Source organism: Mugil cephalus, chromosome 3 (genome assembly GCF_022458985.1).
Source record: "Mugil cephalus isolate CIBA_MC_2020 chromosome 3, CIBA_Mcephalus_1.1, whole genome shotgun sequence".
NCBI lineage: Eukaryota > Metazoa > Chordata > Actinopteri > Mugiliformes > Mugilidae > Mugil > Mugil cephalus.
Genome location: NC_061772.1, coordinates 7,290,078 through 7,309,022, shown reverse-complemented (window position 1 = coordinate 7,309,022; position 18,945 = coordinate 7,290,078). Strand labels below are relative to the sequence as shown.

At 41.8% G+C, this 18,945-nt stretch overlaps 1 protein-coding gene across 6 annotated transcripts in view; it reads left to right on the top strand.

Annotated features, from left to right (window-relative positions):
* Positions 1 to 17,489, top strand: part of zfhx3b (zinc finger homeobox 3b) — a 316,707-nt gene extending 299,218 nt beyond the window's left edge. For all 6 annotated transcript variants that reach the window (XM_047580259.1, XM_047580258.1, XM_047580260.1 and 3 more), the window contains 5 exons: positions 557 to 693; positions 1,214 to 1,414; positions 4,193 to 4,316; positions 4,603 to 10,185; positions 10,749 to 17,489. In XM_047580259.1, coding sequence (XP_047436215.1) covers positions 557 to 693; positions 1,214 to 1,414; positions 4,193 to 4,316; positions 4,603 to 10,185; positions 10,749 to 12,490 — 7,787 coding nt within the window. In that variant the 3' untranslated portion in view covers positions 12,491 to 17,489. The remainder of the gene's footprint in view (positions 1 to 556; positions 694 to 1,213; positions 1,415 to 4,192; positions 4,317 to 4,602; positions 10,186 to 10,748) is intronic.
* Positions 17,490 to 18,945: the final 1,456 nt, after the last annotated feature.

Below are 18,945 nucleotides of genomic sequence, written 5' to 3'. Positions count from 1 at the left end.
TATAGAGCAAATATATAAATATGAAAAGCAGTTGCAGGAATCAGTCGCATTTAAAGTAGTTTGACGGTGATGTGGAGATATTCAACCTTCTTTACTGTATGAGCAGATTGCAAGACATTTGTGTACCTTGTCTCAAGTTTAGAAACTCATGTGGACTTAAATATGTGGTGGTGTGAAACCTAAATCTGCACCCTGTGGCAAACTAATATTTTTATTAGCTATTTCTTGTGACGATATCCTGACGAGGCAGTATTGAAAGAGACAGCCCATCAGATCACATTGACTCTGTGTCCATCAGCAGCAGCGGCATGGGAAGACAAGTAAACAGTGTGTGTGTTTCATTTTTATGCAAGGACATGAGGTGTACAACAACACTTTTTCTGCCCATTTCCCATTAAATGCACTTATATCACATTTAAGAAAGACATTCCAAAGCCCTTTATCCACATTGTTATTGATTGACCTGCTCCAGGGCTGCCAAGTCGTCTCCTTGTCTTGACATGTCTGCTCTCCTCTCTTTATCCCTTCGTTTGTGTGTGTTTGTGCGCATGTTCAGCTTTGTCCGGCCACTTGGAACGGCACCAGTCAGATTCCCCGATTCCTTCTAAAAGGCCCTCTTCACGGTCAGAGACCTCCGAGAGCCCACTCTCCTCGAAACGTCCCAGGACAGCGGAGAAGGGTGCTGCGGAGCAGGTGAGAGTTACAGAGTTCAGTGCCTGCAGCTGTTCATGAAACAGTTTCTTTTAGATTATTTTAATTAACAGTTTCTTGCTAAAGGTTATCTCCAAGCCCTCATTAGAAGCCTGAAACATCAATTAAAAGAAAAGAGTGAAAAAAACATACTTCAAATTTTCACCTAGTTAGTCATTTTCACCAAGACTTGCCCTTTTTATATTAACCAGATTTTATTTTTCTAATTATTTCAGCCTTTCTGCTGCAGTTGCGCTGCTAATTGTGTATAAGGTGGAAAATCAATATGGTATTTGACAGATGAGAGCACTTTGAAGTGGGTGCCAAGACTCGCTGGTGCTTAGTATTGCGCACTTGTCTGTGATCAGAGGGATCTGCCTGCTTGAAGCAAGGGGGCCACACTCTTACCCTGATCTCCACCTTCGCCTCAAGCAGGCCCACCTTGCTTAGCGCACGCATTTCACCCTGTTAACCCTGGATCTGTTTTTTGTCCCCATTTCTTTCTCTCTCCACCTTCACCCAGATGTACCAGTGCCCCTACTGCAAGTTCACCAACACGGACCTGAATCGCCTCAGAATGCACGTGATGACGCAGCACTCTGTCCAGCCCATGTTACGCTGCCCTTTATGCCAGGACATGCTCAACAACAAGATCCACCTGCAGTTCCACCTCACACACCTCCACAGTGTGGCGCCTGACTGTGTTGATAAGCTTATTGCCACAGTAAGTGTGTACTTAACATGCTATTGGATACAGGGTGGTTGGAGAAGCTGGTAATAATATGTCCATTTTCATTTTTATATTTCTCAGTCAGCAGTGCGTTTTAAATGATTATTTTTCTTTACCAAATTAGATGTTTTAAGGTAACTAGAACAACTTCAACAGTTGTTTGTATTTTGCGTTAGAGGCAAGTAAACCACAGCTAGCACATGCTCTTCTGTGTTGTATAGGGTCAACATATTACTGCTTAAACACTTGACCAATCAGGTCAAAGTTCAGTAAGGTTTCAGCAATGCCAAGAAGATGCATAACCGCCGTTAATGAATCCCTCACCCCGGAGTGAATGCCTGGCTCTGAGAACAATTGTCATTCCTGCCTTCCCTGGTCTAAATTGCAACATTCAGCCCTTTATGAAACACAAAGAATGCCTTTAATTGTGAAATGGCTGCAGGCAATCCTGCTGGCTTGTTGAAAATGATTAGGCCTCTTAAGATGCATATTTTCATCCTCTTTTTCATTGTCTTAATGCAACCCCTCATCAGAGAGACTTTTTCAGGTCTCCTCTAATCAGTCATTTGGGGAGTGGAACTCATAATCTGTTTTTGTATTTTTCTATTATGATTTCAAGATGAGTAGGTCTCTTGGCTCCCAGTGCATTTATTAACTTCACTGACGTTATTGCCATGTCTATGATCACCTGTGTGCCAGTCATAACAAAGCCTATTAATTATGAATGTTGGATAATTATGGCAAAGATTTTTCAAAATTGAATGAACAGTTGCACTTTTAATTAAACTGGATAGTGATGTTATTGTTTGCTTGCCTTCAGTCAAAATTAAATAATATAAATAAAAAAATACACATAGAAAACAAAGCGTCTAAGATGGAAACTTAATTCCTACAGTATATTATAATAATAATTAATAATAAATAATTTGCAGTATTTCTAGCAAGGGTCATGTGAAAATGACCCCTGCTTCCTTTAATGCTCATCAAGGGGAAATCTAATTTTATTTTCCATGTTTTCTTGTAAATCACTAAGCAAATCTTTGTTCTGTTCTATCCAGCGAAGCGAAATAGTTTGCCGTGCAATCACCAAATAAAACATTTCTCTGTCTGCTGCCTAACCATCTTCATCCCCCATCTAAAAAGTAAATGGCAAGCGCATTAGTATGGTAGACGGCAATATTTATTTCTTTTATAGAGGTAGTAATGTACTGAAGCACTACAAGAGGAGATAGAACAGAGGTAATATAACACACATTAAAAGCCAGCACCTTTTTTTATAACCGTTGAATGCAGATGGAAAGCTACTTTATTCTTTTCACATGTCTACGGAAAGGAGCCTAATTAATTCTGAAATAGGTGACTTTTATTTCTTGCCAGGCATGCATAATGATGCGTTCACTCTCCCACCCTTTATCCCTTCGTCCACCTATCATCTTTGTAGTACCTTATTTCCTTTTCTTTCCGCCCCATGTCTCTCCTTTGTCTCATATACTATATATATATATATATATATATATATATATGTAGTGAGAGAGAGAGAGAGAGAGAGAGAGACTCTTACAGCCCTATCTCTCTATATATATAAATCATTCGGTGTCTCATTTTCTGTCTGTGTAAGATAGGGGTAATGAAAATAATTGTGCTTCATTAATTCAGAGTCGGGCTGGATGATGGCCATTTTGAACTATGTTTGCCAATTAGGCGGTCCAAATTAAAAGTGACCTTGGGATACTCTGCTCTTCCCTCTAATCGCCTAATGAAGCAGTTGTCTAGAAACAGTCCACTTTGTAATGTAAATCGTTTTTTTCCATTTTGTGAGTTTCCATGCATTATTTCCTACTTTTTTATATTTTGAAGAGATTAAAAAAAAAGAGCAGAATGGCTGGGGAATTTGTGAATAAACTTATCATATAGTGCAGGAATTGGGGGTTTGCAGTGTCAGTAGGTCCACTAAACCTCGAAAACCATGTTGCTTGAGGGTGATGCGGTTCTTTTTGGATTTGGCCTAAAGGCTATATGACATGCTACAGTACTTTCAGCTGTGTTGTCACTCTGCCTATTAGAGAAGTAATTAGAAAAGCACCGGGCATATAGATCTGGCTCTGCTTTCTCTTGCTTTCATTTCAAAAACAGAGCTGTTAATATTGATATACAAATGAGATTTTATTATTTGTGATGATGCAAATTAAAACAATGAGGAAATTCCTCTTTTGTCTCCATTATATGAGTCTGTTTGATATCAATTTAAAGGACTGCAGATAATCTAAGGCTAAAAGCGAGGATCAGCTGCAACATAGAAGGAAAAAGAGGAGGAGTGGCGCAAATTAAAACACAACATGTAGACTGAAGCTGATTACTCTGTTTGTAAAGTTGATTAAAGGAAGGTGAAAAAGACAAAGCACCATCTTCTAATTACCCACTTTCAGCCAGTGATTAAATGGTGAACTGTTAATGAGCAATTTTGATAGATAATCAAGTCTGGTGGTGAAAAGAGGCTATCAGAGGGAGGGGTTTCTTTTTATTTCATTGTCAATTCTGAGTAGTTCTTGGAATCTTCTCCTAATTAGAAAACAAAAAAATGGTGACATTTTAAATGCATAATTCTTTTGAAAGCAATTACAATGTTTTCTTTTGATTTGAATGATTCATTAAGCAGCACACAGTCTTAATAATGACGCAGAATAATGTTTTATTGAAGCATGTTAAATAAAGTGTAAATTTCCCTTATCATTCATTATGTTTATTAACAGTTTTTGTGCTTTGTTTTTCCAGGTGACAGCATCTGAAGTGTTACCAGCCAGCATGTTCATACCTGTACCTAGTTCGGATAGAGAGTCCCAGAGCACCCCACATGCGCCAGCCAACTCTAACTCTGAAGAAACAAAAAAGCAAGCTGGTTAGTATTCAAGTGTTTGAAATCTGGGGTACCCACATTGTAATTCCTAGGTATGATAAGTGACTGATGGCACAATGCGATTTAATTAATTTAATTAATTAAGCATACATAGGCTATGAAGAAAGAATTACTATTTAGGGTTTTACAAAAGAAAATAGACATCTTCCTGTCCCCCTCATTTATAACAATACAGTATGAATCATTGTTGCTATACCTGGAGAAATTCAACTTTGCAAATCTGGGTAGCTGATGAATTGCTATCTTCTTTTGGCTTATTTATTTACAGATGCATCCGAAGCTGATCCAGAAAAGGGTGTATCACTCCCAACAGAAACGGCTGAAGCCCGCAAGTCACCCCTGGAAGATCAGCAGTCTGAAAGGGATGATGCCACAGGATTCCTGTGCTGGAAGAAAGGCTGTAATCAAGTGTTCAAGTCCTCCAACTCCCTCCAAATGCACTTCAATGAAGTTCACAACAAAAGGCCCCAGTTGCCTGTTTCAGATCGTCATGTCTACAAGTACCGCTGTAACCAGTGCAGCCTGGCCTTCAAGACTGTGGAGAAATTACAACTCCATTCACAGTACCATGTGATCAGGGCAGCCACCATGTGCTGCCTTTGCCAGAGAAGTTTCAGAACACTGCAGGCCTTGAAGAAGCATTTAGAAACCAGTCACCTGGAGTTGAGTGAAGCTGATATCCAGCAACTATATGGGGGATTATTGATGAATGGCGACATTATGGTAATGGGTGATCCATCCCTTGGAGAGGAGCAGGGGAGTCTGGGAGAAGATGACAAGGAGGGAGATGAAAGTGATCCAGAGGAAAAACAAAGCCCAACTGGCAGTGACTCAGGCTCACTACAGGAAGATTCTGGATCTGAACCTAAGCGTGCTTTGCCATTCAGAAAGGGACCCAACTTTACAATGGAGAAGTTCTTGGATCCGTCTCGTCCTTTCAAGTGCACTGTATGCAAAGAGTCTTTTACACAGAAGAACATTCTTCTGGTTCACTATAATTCTGTCTCCCACCTGCACAAGGTGAAGAGGGCTCTTCAGGAATCCACTACTGGTCAGCCTGAGCCTACCAGCAGCCCTGACAATAAGCCATTCAAGTGCAGCACTTGTAATGTGGCTTATAGCCAGAGTTCTACTTTGGAAATTCACATGCGCTCTGTTCTACACCAGACCAAAGCTAGGGCAGCCAAACTTGAAGCAGCAGGAGGAATCACTAGCTCTGCAAGCACTACTGGTTTAAGCGGTGGAGGTTCCAGCATGAGTACTTCAACATCTAGTCCAAGCCCAGCCAGCAACTCAACTACAAGCTCTAATAACCACAGTTCTTCTGGGTCTCAAGCAACTCAGAATATTCTTGGGGGTAACCACATGAACCAGACTCATAACATTGAAAGCCTGGGTAATTCTACAGTGAGCTGCCATTCCTCACCATCTGAGAATCATGAAGTAAAAAAGTCCAAATTCTCAGATATTCTCTCTGCTAGGGGGCAGCAACAACAACAACAACAACAACAACAACAACAACAACAACAGCAACAGCAGCAGCTTCAGCAACAACAGCAACTGGCTCAGGCGCAAGCCCAAGCTCAAGCCCAGCTTCAGCAAGAGCTCCAGCAGCAGGCTGCTCTTTTGCAATCGCAGCTATTCAACCCAGCACTTCTGCAGCACTTCCCAATGACAACCGATGCACTTCTCCCCCTGCAACAGCAGCAGTTGCTGTTTCCTTTCTATATCCCTGGAGCAGAGTTTCAGCTAAACCCAGAGATCAGCAACTCAGCACTAGGCCTAGCAGGATCCTCCACATCCTCACTGCTGGAAGATCTGAAGAACTCAGCCCAGCAGGCCCAGCAAAGTTGCTTGCAGCAGCAACTGATGCACCACCACCTTCAGCAGCAGCAGCAGCAGCAGCAACAGCAGCAGCAGCAACAGCAACAACAGCAGCAGCAGTCACACTCGCAACTCCAGAGTCAGATGGCATTACTGCAACAGAGTGCATCTCTCCTCCAGCAGGCTGAGAAGAAGCAGAAACATTCCTCCTCTCAGAATGAGAAGGACAGAGAAATGCAACGAGAGAAGGATACCACTGAAAAAATTGAAGAACATATAAACAAAGATTCTACAGACGGCAAGCCAAAAGAAAAGAAGGACATTCAGCATATTTCAATAAACCTAAATCATGATACCGGCTTGCCTCCACCAAGGATTGCCTCCGATGCTCGAGGAAATGCAACTAAAGCCCTGCTGGAAAATTTTGGGTTTGAGTTAGTAATTCAGTACAATGAAAATAAGCAGAAAGCACAGAAAAAGACAGCTGGACCTACTGGATCAAGCGGTCCAGGTGGAATAACAAGAGTGGTGGACCCCATTGAAGGATTAGAGAAACTGGAATGTGAAGCCTGTGGCAAGCTGTTTTCAAACATACTGATTCTAAAGAGTCACCAGGAGCATATCCACCAGGCCTTCTTTCCATTTCGGTCCCTTGAGAGATTTGCCAAGGAATACAGAGAGCATTATGATAAACTCTATCCACTGAGACCTCCTACACCAGAGGCTGCTCAGGCTCCTCCACCACCACCACCTCCACCACCTCCTCCTCCTCCACCCCAAAGAGCTCCCACACCAAATATTCCCGTTTCTTCTGCCTCGCTCACACCTCCAACTGTAGCTACCCAACAGCCATCAGTTCAAATGACACAAATACCCATGCCAATGGATTTGCCACTCTTCTCGCCACTTATGATGCAGCCCATGTCTCTCCAGTCTTTACAGACTCAGTTGCCTCCCCAGTTACCCTCTGTGGAGCCGAACTTGGCATCAGACTTGGCCCAGCTATATCAGCAACAACTTACCCCTGCCATGCTACAGCAGCAGCAGCAGAACAAGAGGCCACGGACCCGCATCACTGATGACCAGCTTAGGGTCCTGCGACAGTACTTTGACATCAACAATTCACCAAATGAAGAACAGATTAAAGAGATGGCGGACAAGTCAGGGCTGCCACAAAAAGTCATAAAGCACTGGTTCAGAAACACTCTATTTAAAGAACGTCAACGCAATAAAGACTCACCTTACAATTTCAATAATCCCCCAACAACAACTCTTGAAGACACAAAAATTGATTCCAAACCTCCTTCTCCTGAACCTCAGAAACATGAATTGTATGGAAGTAAGAGATCATCCAGGACAAGGTTTACTGACTACCAGCTAAGAGTTCTGCAGGACTTCTTCGATGCCAATGCTTATCCTAAAGATGATGAATTTGAACAGCTTTCCAACCTCTTGAGCCTCCCTACACGTGTTATTGTTGTGTGGTTCCAAAATGCTCGCCAGAAGGCAAGGAAGAATTATGAAAACCAGGGTGATGGGGTAAAAGAGGGTGAAAGACGAGAGCTGTCAAATGACCGATATATTCGCACATCAAATCTGAACTACCAGTGCAAGAAATGTAGTCTGGTTTTCCAGCGTATATTTGATTTAATAAAACACCAAAAGAAGCTGTGCTACAAAGATGAAGATGAGGATGGACAGTATGACAGCCAAAATGAGGATTCACTGGATTTCTCCAATGAATGTTATACTCCCTCTGGGTCTTCCTGTCACACCCCAATGCCCTCTTCTTCAAGTCTCTGCCCACTTCCTCCCTCGACTTCAGCATTCTCACACCTCCCCTCCACTGAGAGAGAGGAGGCATCACCAGCAAGCACCTCAAACGTCTATGACGAGAAACCCAAGCAGTTACCAGAAATTTCTGCTGATCCACGAGAAAACCAAACCACTATCAAGCAGGAAATTGTGCACCAAACCCAGTCTGAGGCACAACACCATAGGTCCCAAAGAGAGGATAAAGCCCAAAATGTTTCCAAGTCCATCAAGCATTCATCTCCTTCCTTCTCTCAGCAGCAACAGCAGTGTGGTCCCTCAGCCTCTCAGACAAGCCAGGCCTCTTCTCAAAGCTCTCACATGAGCCTCAATTCACACCTGGCATCTGCCACACAACAACTGGCACAACAGATGATCCCGTACCAGTGTGAGCAGTGCAAGATTGGCTTTCCCTCTTTTGAGCACTGGCAGGAACACCAGCAATTACACTTCCTTTCTGTTCAGAATCAATTCATCCACCCTCAATTCCTGGACCGTCCAATCGACATGTCTTTCATGCTATTTGATCCAAGCAATCCTCTCCTGGCAAGTCAGCTACTCTCTGGGGCAATGCCACAGATTCCCAGCAGCTCTGCCACCTCTCCGTCCACCCCGACCTCCACCATGAACTCGTTAAAGAGGAAGTTAGAAGAGAAAGCTAGCACTAGCCCAGGAGAGAACGACAGCACAAACAGCGGAGAAGAGCCACAGAGAGACAAGCGGCTCAGAACCACCATCACTCCTGAGCAGCTTGAGATACTTTACCAGAAGTATTTGCTAGATTCAAATCCTACTCGTAAGATGCTTGACCACATTGCTCATGAGGTAGGGTTGAAAAAGAGAGTAGTGCAAGTCTGGTTCCAGAACACCAGAGCCAGAGAGAGGAAAGGCCAATTTAGAGCAGTGGGTCCGGCGCAAGCTCATCGTAGGTGCCCTTTTTGTCGAGCTCTTTTTAAAGCAAAAACTGCTCTTGAGGCACACATTCGCTCTCGTCACTGGCATGAAGCCAAACGTGCTGGATATAATTTAGCACTTACTGGTATGTTACCCGATCAGGAGAGCATGCAAATAAAAATGGATGCTCTGGATGCATCAGGTTACTCCCAACTAGCCCCCACTACAAATAGTGATGGACAAAGCTCCTCCATGTCACCAGTGAACAAAGGCATGGATCTGTCTCCAAGGGGTCTACTGAGCCCTTCATCCATCAAAGTTGAAGGAATGGAAGATTTTGAGAGCGCAACCATGTCCTCTGTGAACCTCAGCTTTGATCAGAACAAACTTGATAATGACGACTGCTCCTCTGTAAATACAGCCATCACAGACACAACCACAGGTGATGAGGCCAATGCTGATAATGACAGTGCTGATGTAAAGCACAACCAGAACAGTGGTGATTACCTGTCTAAGTCTGGAGGCACAAGCTCCATCCTTGAAAATGATGACCAGATGTCCTCAGGGCTGGTAAGCCCTGCAACAAGCTATTATGCTAAGGACTATGAGAATGAAAATATTATTGACCACAGTGAGACGTCCAGCCTGGCTGACCCTTGCTCACCAAGTCCTGGAGCCTCAGGTACCAGGAGCATTGATAGTGGAGATCGGCCAGGTCAAAAGCGCTTCCGAACCCAGATGACGAACCTCCAGCTGAAAGTGTTGAAATCTTGCTTTAATGACTACAGGACTCCCACGATGCTGGAATGCGAGGTACTTGGCAACGACATTGGACTTCCAAAGAGAGTGGTTCAGGTGTGGTTTCAAAATGCCCGTGCCAAGGAGAAGAAGGCAAAGCTCAACATGGCTAAGCACTTCGGAATAAATCAGACGTCTTACGAGGGGCCGAAGACCGAATGCACTTTGTGTGGTGTCAAGTACAGTGCTCGCCTCTCTGTTCGTGATCACATCTTCTCCCAGCAACACATCTCTAAGGTAAAGGATACAATTGGCAGCCAGATCGATAAGGAGAAAGAATACTTTGACCCAGCCACTGTCCGCCAACTTATGGCCCAGCAAGAGATGGACCGCATTAAAAAGGCCAATGAAGTTTTAGGACTGGCACAGCAGCAGGCCATGCAGCAGCAGGGAATGTTTGATAATCCTGCAATGCAGGCTCTGAATCTCCAGTCAGCCTATCCAAATCTGCAAGGCATCCCACCTGTCCTTTTGCCAGGGGTTGGCAGCCCCTCTCTTTCCAGCTTTAACTCATCTAATTCAGGTACGTCATCATTTGACATACATTCACTGATATACAGCTGACATTTGATGTGCACAGTTACAGATGGGGTTTTCCACTCTGCTAATTAAAAAAGTTTAGCCGTTAGTACAGGAAATTAAATGTAGTCGCAAACAGTAGTGCATGCACTCATGAAACCTCAATAATGGTACATCACTAGAACACAATATTTTTTCTCTGCTTAAAAATATTTCTCTTCACATCAATGGGCCTGTCACTCAATCCCACTGGCACACATATTTCCCATGTGTAGTGTAATGACCTTGTTCCATTGTGTACATGTGCTATTAGGCACAGAATTCGCTTTGATTGCCAACATTTCATTGTTAAACCAGAAATGCGAGAGAAAATGTCTCACTGTGACTAATTGTATCTTTTACAAATCATTAGTAATATTAATAAGTAAAAAAAAATTTTACCCCCTTTTTGTCACGTAGTAATACAGTTTATGGCATTATAGTTGAACTAAATATATTAACTAAACTGACCAAAAAACTGTATGCCTATATTCTTAATTTTTGTCTTTGTATCTGAAACATTTCCAGCTTTAACTCCTCCGAAACCTTCAAACCTCCTGAACATGCCTGGTGCCAGTGTTCCCTCACCTAGCCTCCCCACGTCTGGATTACCCAACAAGCCTCCTTCCTCATCATCTCTTGCTGCATCCAGCCCAGCCCAGACCAACACGTCTGCTTCTCACTCAAGCCCCACCTCAACATCCAACTCCACTTCCACAACGACCCAGTCGAGTTTGCGATCTGAACCACCCAAAGAACGTGATGCTGAGAGGGTAAGAGAGAAGGAGAAGGTCAAGGAAAAGACAGAGAAGCCTTCAACCCCATCATCAACTGGAAGCACCCCTGCCCCTTCCACTTCTGCTGCCAGCGCCAAGAAAGAGAAACCAGACACAGCTGTTCCTGCCACGTCTATGCCCACACCTGGCATGGAATATATAGTTGATCCTGCCCAGCTCCAGGCCCTGCAGGCTGCTTTGGCATCAGATCCCACTGCTCTTCTCACAAACCAGTTTTTGCCCTACTTCATGCCTGGCTTCTCCCCATATTACACCCCGCAGATCCCAGGGGCTCTTCAAGGGGGCTATCTGCAACCAATGTATGGTATGGAAAGTCTCTTCCCTTACAATCCAGCATTGTCACAAGCACTGATGGGCCTGTCTCCAGGGTCCCTACTGCAGCATTACCAGCAATATCAGCAGAGCTTGCAGGAGGCACTACAGCAGCAGCAGAGGCAGCTTCAGCAGATCCAGCAACCCAAGGCGAGCCAAACTCCAGTTCCCCCTCAAACCTTGGGGGATCGCAAAGATTCTGCCAAAGATCCAGTGAAAGCAGGAGAGCAAAAGGGCAACCATCATAGTCAACCCCCCACTTCGTCCTCCTCTTCTTCCTCCTCCTCTCATAATAAAGTACCCTCTGAGCAGAACGAGATGGATGGCAAAGCTGTGGACCCCCTTCTAGACCAGTACATCGTCCCCAAGGTGCAGTATAAACTGGCATGCCGCAAGTGTCAAGCTGTTTTCACCAAGGAAGAAGCGGCTGTTACCCATCTTAAATCTAACTGTTTTTTCGGTCAGTCTGTGGCAAACCTGCAAGAGATGTTGCTGCGTGTCCCCAGCGGCGTAGGTGTAGGGGCTGGAAGTCTCTATGACTGCCTGGCTTGTGACACTACGTTGGACGGGGAAAAAGCACTCAGTCAACACCTGGAATCGGCATTGCACAAACACAGAACAATCAAGCGATCAGTCAGAAATGCCAAAGAGCACGCTACTAGTTTATTACCTCACTCTTCAGCCTGCTTCCCCAGTCCTAACACCGCATCTACCTCGCAGTCTGCCACTCATCCCATCAGCAGCCCCCCACCCCCGCCAACAACATCAGCCACCATGCCATCCTCTGCTGTCTCCTCCTCTCTGTGCTCCTCCTCTACTACCCCACTCAACACCACAGCTGCCGGCAAATCCTGGCCCCAGGCCCCTTTCTCCAGAGCTTTAGCTGGGAAGCCCAATGCTAGTCCCTCCTCTTCTTCCTCCTCGTTTCCTCCAGTGTCCTCACCTTCAACGGTTACCTCAAGTTCATTGAGCACCTCAGGAGTTCAGACCTCGATACCAACAGACGTCTTTACCGACGAGTCTGACTCTGACAACAGTCAGAAGTCAGCAGACAGGCTGGGAAGGACGGCAGAGGAGCCGCAGCAGCCTGGCTTTGTCAAAGACAGTAATAGTTGTAGTAGTAATCTTGCTAGTGTAGGAACAGACTCCATCAGATTGTAAAAGAGCTTTCAGTGATGGACAATATTTAAAAAAAAAAACACACAAAAAAAGACAAAAAAAATCACAAATGGAAAAAAACATAAAAAGCAGCAATGTTAAAAATACATTAAAAGTATACAAACCAATTTCAGAAAAAGATGTGTAAAGACTAACTGCAATTCCAAAGCTTGTAACCAAAAATTTAAATGTTAGTGGATTGTTTTCCCATATCAACATGCTGGTTTTCATTTTGTATTTTCTTGTTTTGTTTTGTTTTTGTTTCACTCAACTGAAATACATGCATACTAACGTGTGAGAACAGAAAAGGTCGCTGCAGTTATGTTTTGGGTAATGGTAGAGGAATGCTGTACTGTAAGGCAATGGACTGCCTCAAAGTTGACAAATGGCCCAAGAACCCTTTTGAAGAAATGCGAGTCAACAAGCTGTCCCTTTGTTTTGTAATAATTTCTACTTAATAGCACAGTCACAAAAAGCCAGTATGTACTGTATGGGAGAATAGTCTATCAGTTTTCTTGCTATTTAAGCATTCAGATACCAATGGCTTGCAAAAGTAAAAGAATAATGTAATGTCTATTTTATTCTCAGGTCAATAGTTCACAGACGTTTTTTTCTGTTACAGAAATCCATGTTTTACACCATGTAGTTTCCAACAGGAGATGAGCATTTCCTTTTCCTTCTGAACTTGATTTAATAATAGAAAGTTTTACGTTGAACTCAATTTTAATAAGGCATTGTTTCTGGGCATTCAAAAGGGGGTAAATGATTTGCTGATTTTAATATTAGAAATTCTTTTAAAGTGGGACATTCACAGTCCCATTGTACCCAGACAAGGAGAGCATTGCAGACATAATAATGGACGATAAAAAGAGTTTTGATTGAAAAAAAAAAAAAAAATCAACCTTCTGTATTTATGATAGATATGAGCATTTTTGGTGTTAAGTAGATTGTTGCATTGGAAATGAATTTTAAACAGTATGGTAGGTTGAAAAAAAAAACTTTGTGTACATTTAGCTTTTGTATTGTCCAATTTTAATGACACTTCATTTGATGTTGTCTTGGTCATTCCAATAGTCTAGATTATGGACAGGTAATTTATCTAAACTTTATTTCTGTCTTATTCTCAACTTCTTGGGAAACATTCACCCAAATGCCCCTCCTGACAAGGCAGGATCCTCTTTTAGAATTATTTAAATTTTAGTGTTTGGTTGGTATTGCGCTAACCAAAATGAAAAAGATCCTGGGTGAAATATTGAAAGTTTTATTTTATTTAATTTTTGTGTTACCTTTGTGCACTTATCACTGTCTGACTCCTATTTCTCACTCTTCTTGTTCCTCTCTTCGCACTTATTTTTCCTCAGCTCTCCTGTATTTGTAGATATGTATACTACAAGGCAGGTCTTTTGTTCTTCATGTAGTGTGGCTACAGTCTTTATTTTCATTTTGACATTTATGTTGTCATAAATGAAAATGAAAAAAGAATACTAATAATAATTCTCACGCTTTAAGACAAAAAGAAAATCCAAAGACTAAACACTTTCACCATTGGTGCATAAAGATGAGAAAAGAGGCTTCTTTATACTTGAGAATTTGTTGCTGTTTTTAGAGGAAAGAAAACAAAGTTTTAAAAGATAAAGGAGTACGCATCAGAGTTGCCGTTCCTGCTTCTTTGCAAGCAAACAGGTGGCTTTTTTACGTAAATACCAAAAACCAAAAAGGGCCCTTGTCCTTGCATTGTGGAGTAGCACCGTTACAGAGCCATTGCAGTTTGTAAGATAGAGGTTATTAATCTTTGTTTGACTTTTGTCACATTCAAATGTCCATTTTTTTAAGAAAATGTATAAGGTCTGGTCTTCAAGGACATACGTTTTGCTGCTAATGTAGAATTTTGAAGAAAAAAAAGAGTACCTAGATGCATGCTCATTTTGCTTTTGGCTAAGCTTTAACTAAAACAAACAATAAACCAATTTCTTGCCTCTGCAACACCTTTTTTTTTTTTTTTTTTCTTGTTGCAAAAACGGAACTTTGAAGACTGTGAATATATGTTCCAAAGGACATTTTGCCGATTTTCTTTTTGAACAGACCAATGTTTAAAGCCAATGATCTATAACGTTTGTAAAAAAAAAAACAAAAAAAAAACAGTGCATTCCAAATATCACAATGGATTTTTCTTAAGCAAGGACTGATCCTGTTTCATTTGATTGCTTTTAATTGTCACAATCTATATTATTATTTTTTTTCTCTCATTTTTAAAGTGACTGTAAACTGTTGTGTAAATTCTTTTGCATCATTGGTTGCTGAACAAAGTGACCTCCGTATGTCATTTTGTGCTGGCATGGAACATTGCTGAAAATCCCTCCATCCAGTCAAGGTTGTTGCTCACTTGTTAAGCAAGTAATAGTGGTTACCAAAAAATGTATATAATACATCTGGTACTGACGCGTCTCATAGGTTTAGTAACGTTTATGCCAGTCAATCTACACTAGTCTCAGAGGGAAATAATGGCTGTTTTGCTGAGGTGTCGTTGCCCCCTTTATTGGGAGGTCCACCAGTGACTTGTCGCATGTGTCTGCAGGGTGCCACTTCCACACTTAGATTACAGGTTTTTAAGGGGCATCTTCATTCCAAAGCATTATTTATGGAAAAAGGAGGAGTTTTTTTGAAGATGTCCCTTGTTTTCCGATAGGATGCTTTCATGTCCAAAGAAGTCACCTACTTCATTTTGTCGCAATGGAAATGGATGTGCATAGGTATACCCCTTTCTCTCACCGAAGATTTGATGAACCTAAAATTTTTATTTTTTGAAACCAAAACCGAGACATATTTAAATTCGCGAAGAGCTACTTTCCAGCCCCCATGGTATAGCCAATATATTCGCCCTAATGATTGAATACAAGGCACAAAGTGTTTCCAAGTCTAGCAGAGAAATGTGATTCGATGTTAATACCACAGCATGCTGTTGAAAGACAGGAGGTCTGGTCTGCAAGCTTGTTACTTCTCAAAGTCCAGTTCCCTGAAATACTGTTCATATGTACCTTCCTACCTAAAAATTCTTAAGTTGTACAGTTTTCTCAAATGTGTTTGCTTTATTTTAATTTCCAGACAATGTCGGACATGTATTTGTATTTTATTTCAGTTTCTGTATATTTACTTTTTATCATAAATTAACACTAGCTTTAATTTGAGTTGCTGAAAGAAAACAACAAATATGACCTGGCCACTTTACGGTGTGATAATGTTCTTTATATTCATTGTCTCAATGATACTGTTTGCTTTCTTATTTCCAAAGTGTAACATTTTGGGCTCTTTCGTGGAAGACGGAGTTGAGGTCTCCACATTAGATTCAGCCAGGATGGATTGTGTGTCTGAGTTTGTACGTCCGTGAGCGTGTGTGTGTGTCTCATAAGAGCCAGCATCAGTTTTTTTTTTTGTTTTGTTAGTTTTTTTTCCTCGTTTGCCTTTTATTTTTGTTACGTGTTACACACCAAAACAACCTGAACCACAAAGCTGGATTATGGATAAACTGAAATTTAGAAATTTAAATTTACGATCAGAAATGAGGACGGTGATACCGAAGCACTGAGCAGTTTTTACTTTGATTGAATATATGAATGTGGCCAAAGCTTTATGCAGTCGAAACAAAAGGAGAAAAAAAGAATTGTGCCCCACATAAGTGTATATTTTATTGTGGCACAAAATGCTATTGTGGACACACGGATCCACTGACTTACATTGGGATACTTGATTTTAATGGACAATTACAAGAGAGAGAGATAAAGACAAGGTTTTGCTGTAGAGGTCATCTTTTGCCCACTGTGAAAACAAACATGTACCTGTATACAGATATAGATATATTTAAAATAAGACATCAGCTTTTTCTGTTTTTTGTTTTTGAGATGAAGAAGGAATGAAAAGAACTAAAAAAAAAAAAAAAGACTCTGGGAATCTTTGGAGATCTTGTTAGGAGGACACGAGAGGCTGTGGGCACACCAAAACTGGGCATGGGAGCCGAAGTCAGGCTCGAAACAGCTTTAAAACCACCTCCTTATTTGATTACTGACAACTCTGTAATGGGAATGGACTCTGGAACCAATGGACACGTGTGACACACAGAGGAAAGTCCTTAGATGAAACTGAACTTAAGTGGCTCCAGCTGCCTCTTTCTCCTTTCTGTCTGTCCTTTCTTTCTCCAGCTCTGCCTCTGCTTCTGCTCTTTGATGGACATTTTCCAAATTTCAGGACAGGATGGACAGAGATGCTTGCTTTCATTTCTTCCAGTTCACGTTGCTACCCGTTTCATTTCCTCGTGCTTGTCTCTGGTCGACGAGCAAAGCTCTCCAGTCAAATGGCGGCTCACCCCTCTCTCTGTTGGTTACATGGTCTAAACAGAGGAATTAATAACATAGAGAGGGGATGGGTTCTCAAAGCTGTCATTCTTAAGGAGGCAGTTACACTAAAAAAGCGTATTAACCAAAATTAACAACCAAACTAACAACCAAACAACCATTTGCTCCAACTTCAAAGATGAACTGTTACTTGGAGCTCTCTGTTCCTTTTGTGACTTCTGGTGCCACAATGTTTTTTTATGCTTTTAGTTTTTTCTTTTTGTTTCCTTGAATTACTCCTCCTTCGAGCCTCATAAGCATGGCTCTGTGGCTCCAGGCAGCCCATCCGAGGGTAGAAAAAAACAGCCTTGCAATGTACAAAAAAGAGCAAGTTAAACCAAAAATGTTGTTCTTGATGTCTTTTCTATACTGTAGTCTTGTTAGCTTTTTTGTTACTGTAATTATATGAAGATTTCCAAACTGTACCAAATTACATGGAAACTAACATACATACAACCACATGGAACTTCAGACTTTTAAAGAAACTTTTGTCACAAAACCTTGTTGTCCTAGTTAAGTTGATTGTAGATGGTAATTGAATATACTCCTTTGAAAATATTTCATCAAGTATGTTTCTTGCTCATTGTGATACATTAAAAAAGTATGAGCATAAACTGCACCGTTGTGGACTTGTCTTTGAGTGTCGTGGGATTTGATCACTTGTTGTGAGTGGAGTACTGTTCGACAGATGTGAAGAAATACAAAGATATAAAACGAGTATTCTTTTACTACGCTCATATCATATACACTGATCAGGCATAACATTACGACCTGTGACAGGAGAAGTGAATAATATGGACCATCTTGTAACAATGCAATGTTCTACTGGGAAACTTTTGGACCTGGCCTTCATGTTACTTAGTGTGGATGTTATACAAAAAAAGTTTAGGAACAACTCAAGAAGCATGAAACGTAGCTGGCCCTCAGAGGGACCATTTGCATTCTCTGATGACTCAGAAGTGATCTGGAGGCTCAAGAGAGACCTACACAATATTAGGAAGGTGGTCATAATCGGTGCAGATGTTTCACACATTGCACGACATCATTTTAAAGTTACTTTTGTTTCTTTTCACCGTTATTTACAAGTTCATAATTGGTTGAATGCTTGCCTATTTTCTTCCACTTTGTTCTTTAATTATTGTGTGATTCTGTATTTATAGCAGGCGAAATAACAGAACATTTATATCTTTAACTGATTTAATGATGCCATCAGTTACAAATGCTGAACTAATAACTTGTCACTTGAACAAACAACTAATCACATACCAGCAGTGAGGGCGACACAGTCCAATTATAAATATGGAAACACAAACGAGAAAAGTGCAGATTTTAAGGGTAGCTCCAAAAGTAGGAGAAGGAAAAGATGGTGAATTTGTTGGACCTGAAGTCCTCTAGACTGACGGGGGAAGAGTTTAGCGTGATTTGACTGACCACTTGTACAGATCAGCAGTTAACAACTATGAGTATGTCTCATGTCTTGGTACAGAATCCAAACATCTGTACCAGCTCCTTGACACATGGTGGTTCAGTGACATGATCACCTCAGTGATTTCACTGTACTGTTTAAAATGAATCTAACTGCAAAGGACCATAGACACTATTGTTTTTGTGGCCAAAAAGTTAGTCTTTCAATAATAAACGTTAAGTGATGCTGAGATGTCAGAGGCAGCTGTAAAGAGGCGAACAGCTTGCCAGGATGATGCTATTCTCTCCCAGACGATGACAGACATCGACCAGCCAGCCATCTCCGCGAGGTGGTTGGCTGGCTGGCTGGATGGATCACTTTCTGACCTGACACAAATATCGACACAAACAGCTCCGAGGCTGGCCCCGCTGTACTCTTGCTGCTCATCCAAATCACAGCCATCACTTTCCGTCCTGCAGCTCTTCCAGTGAAGTGAGTTCACTCCGAATCGCACACGAAACCGTTTCCAAGCGACGGACGTGGCTGGGATGTGCTTGTCGTTGCCAAGGTATCTAACGAAATGACTTAAGTGCTCAGTGGTGTTAGAAAATTAACAGTAACACGTGAGTCTTTTCTTCAACTCCCCATGATGCCATTATGTCTGGATT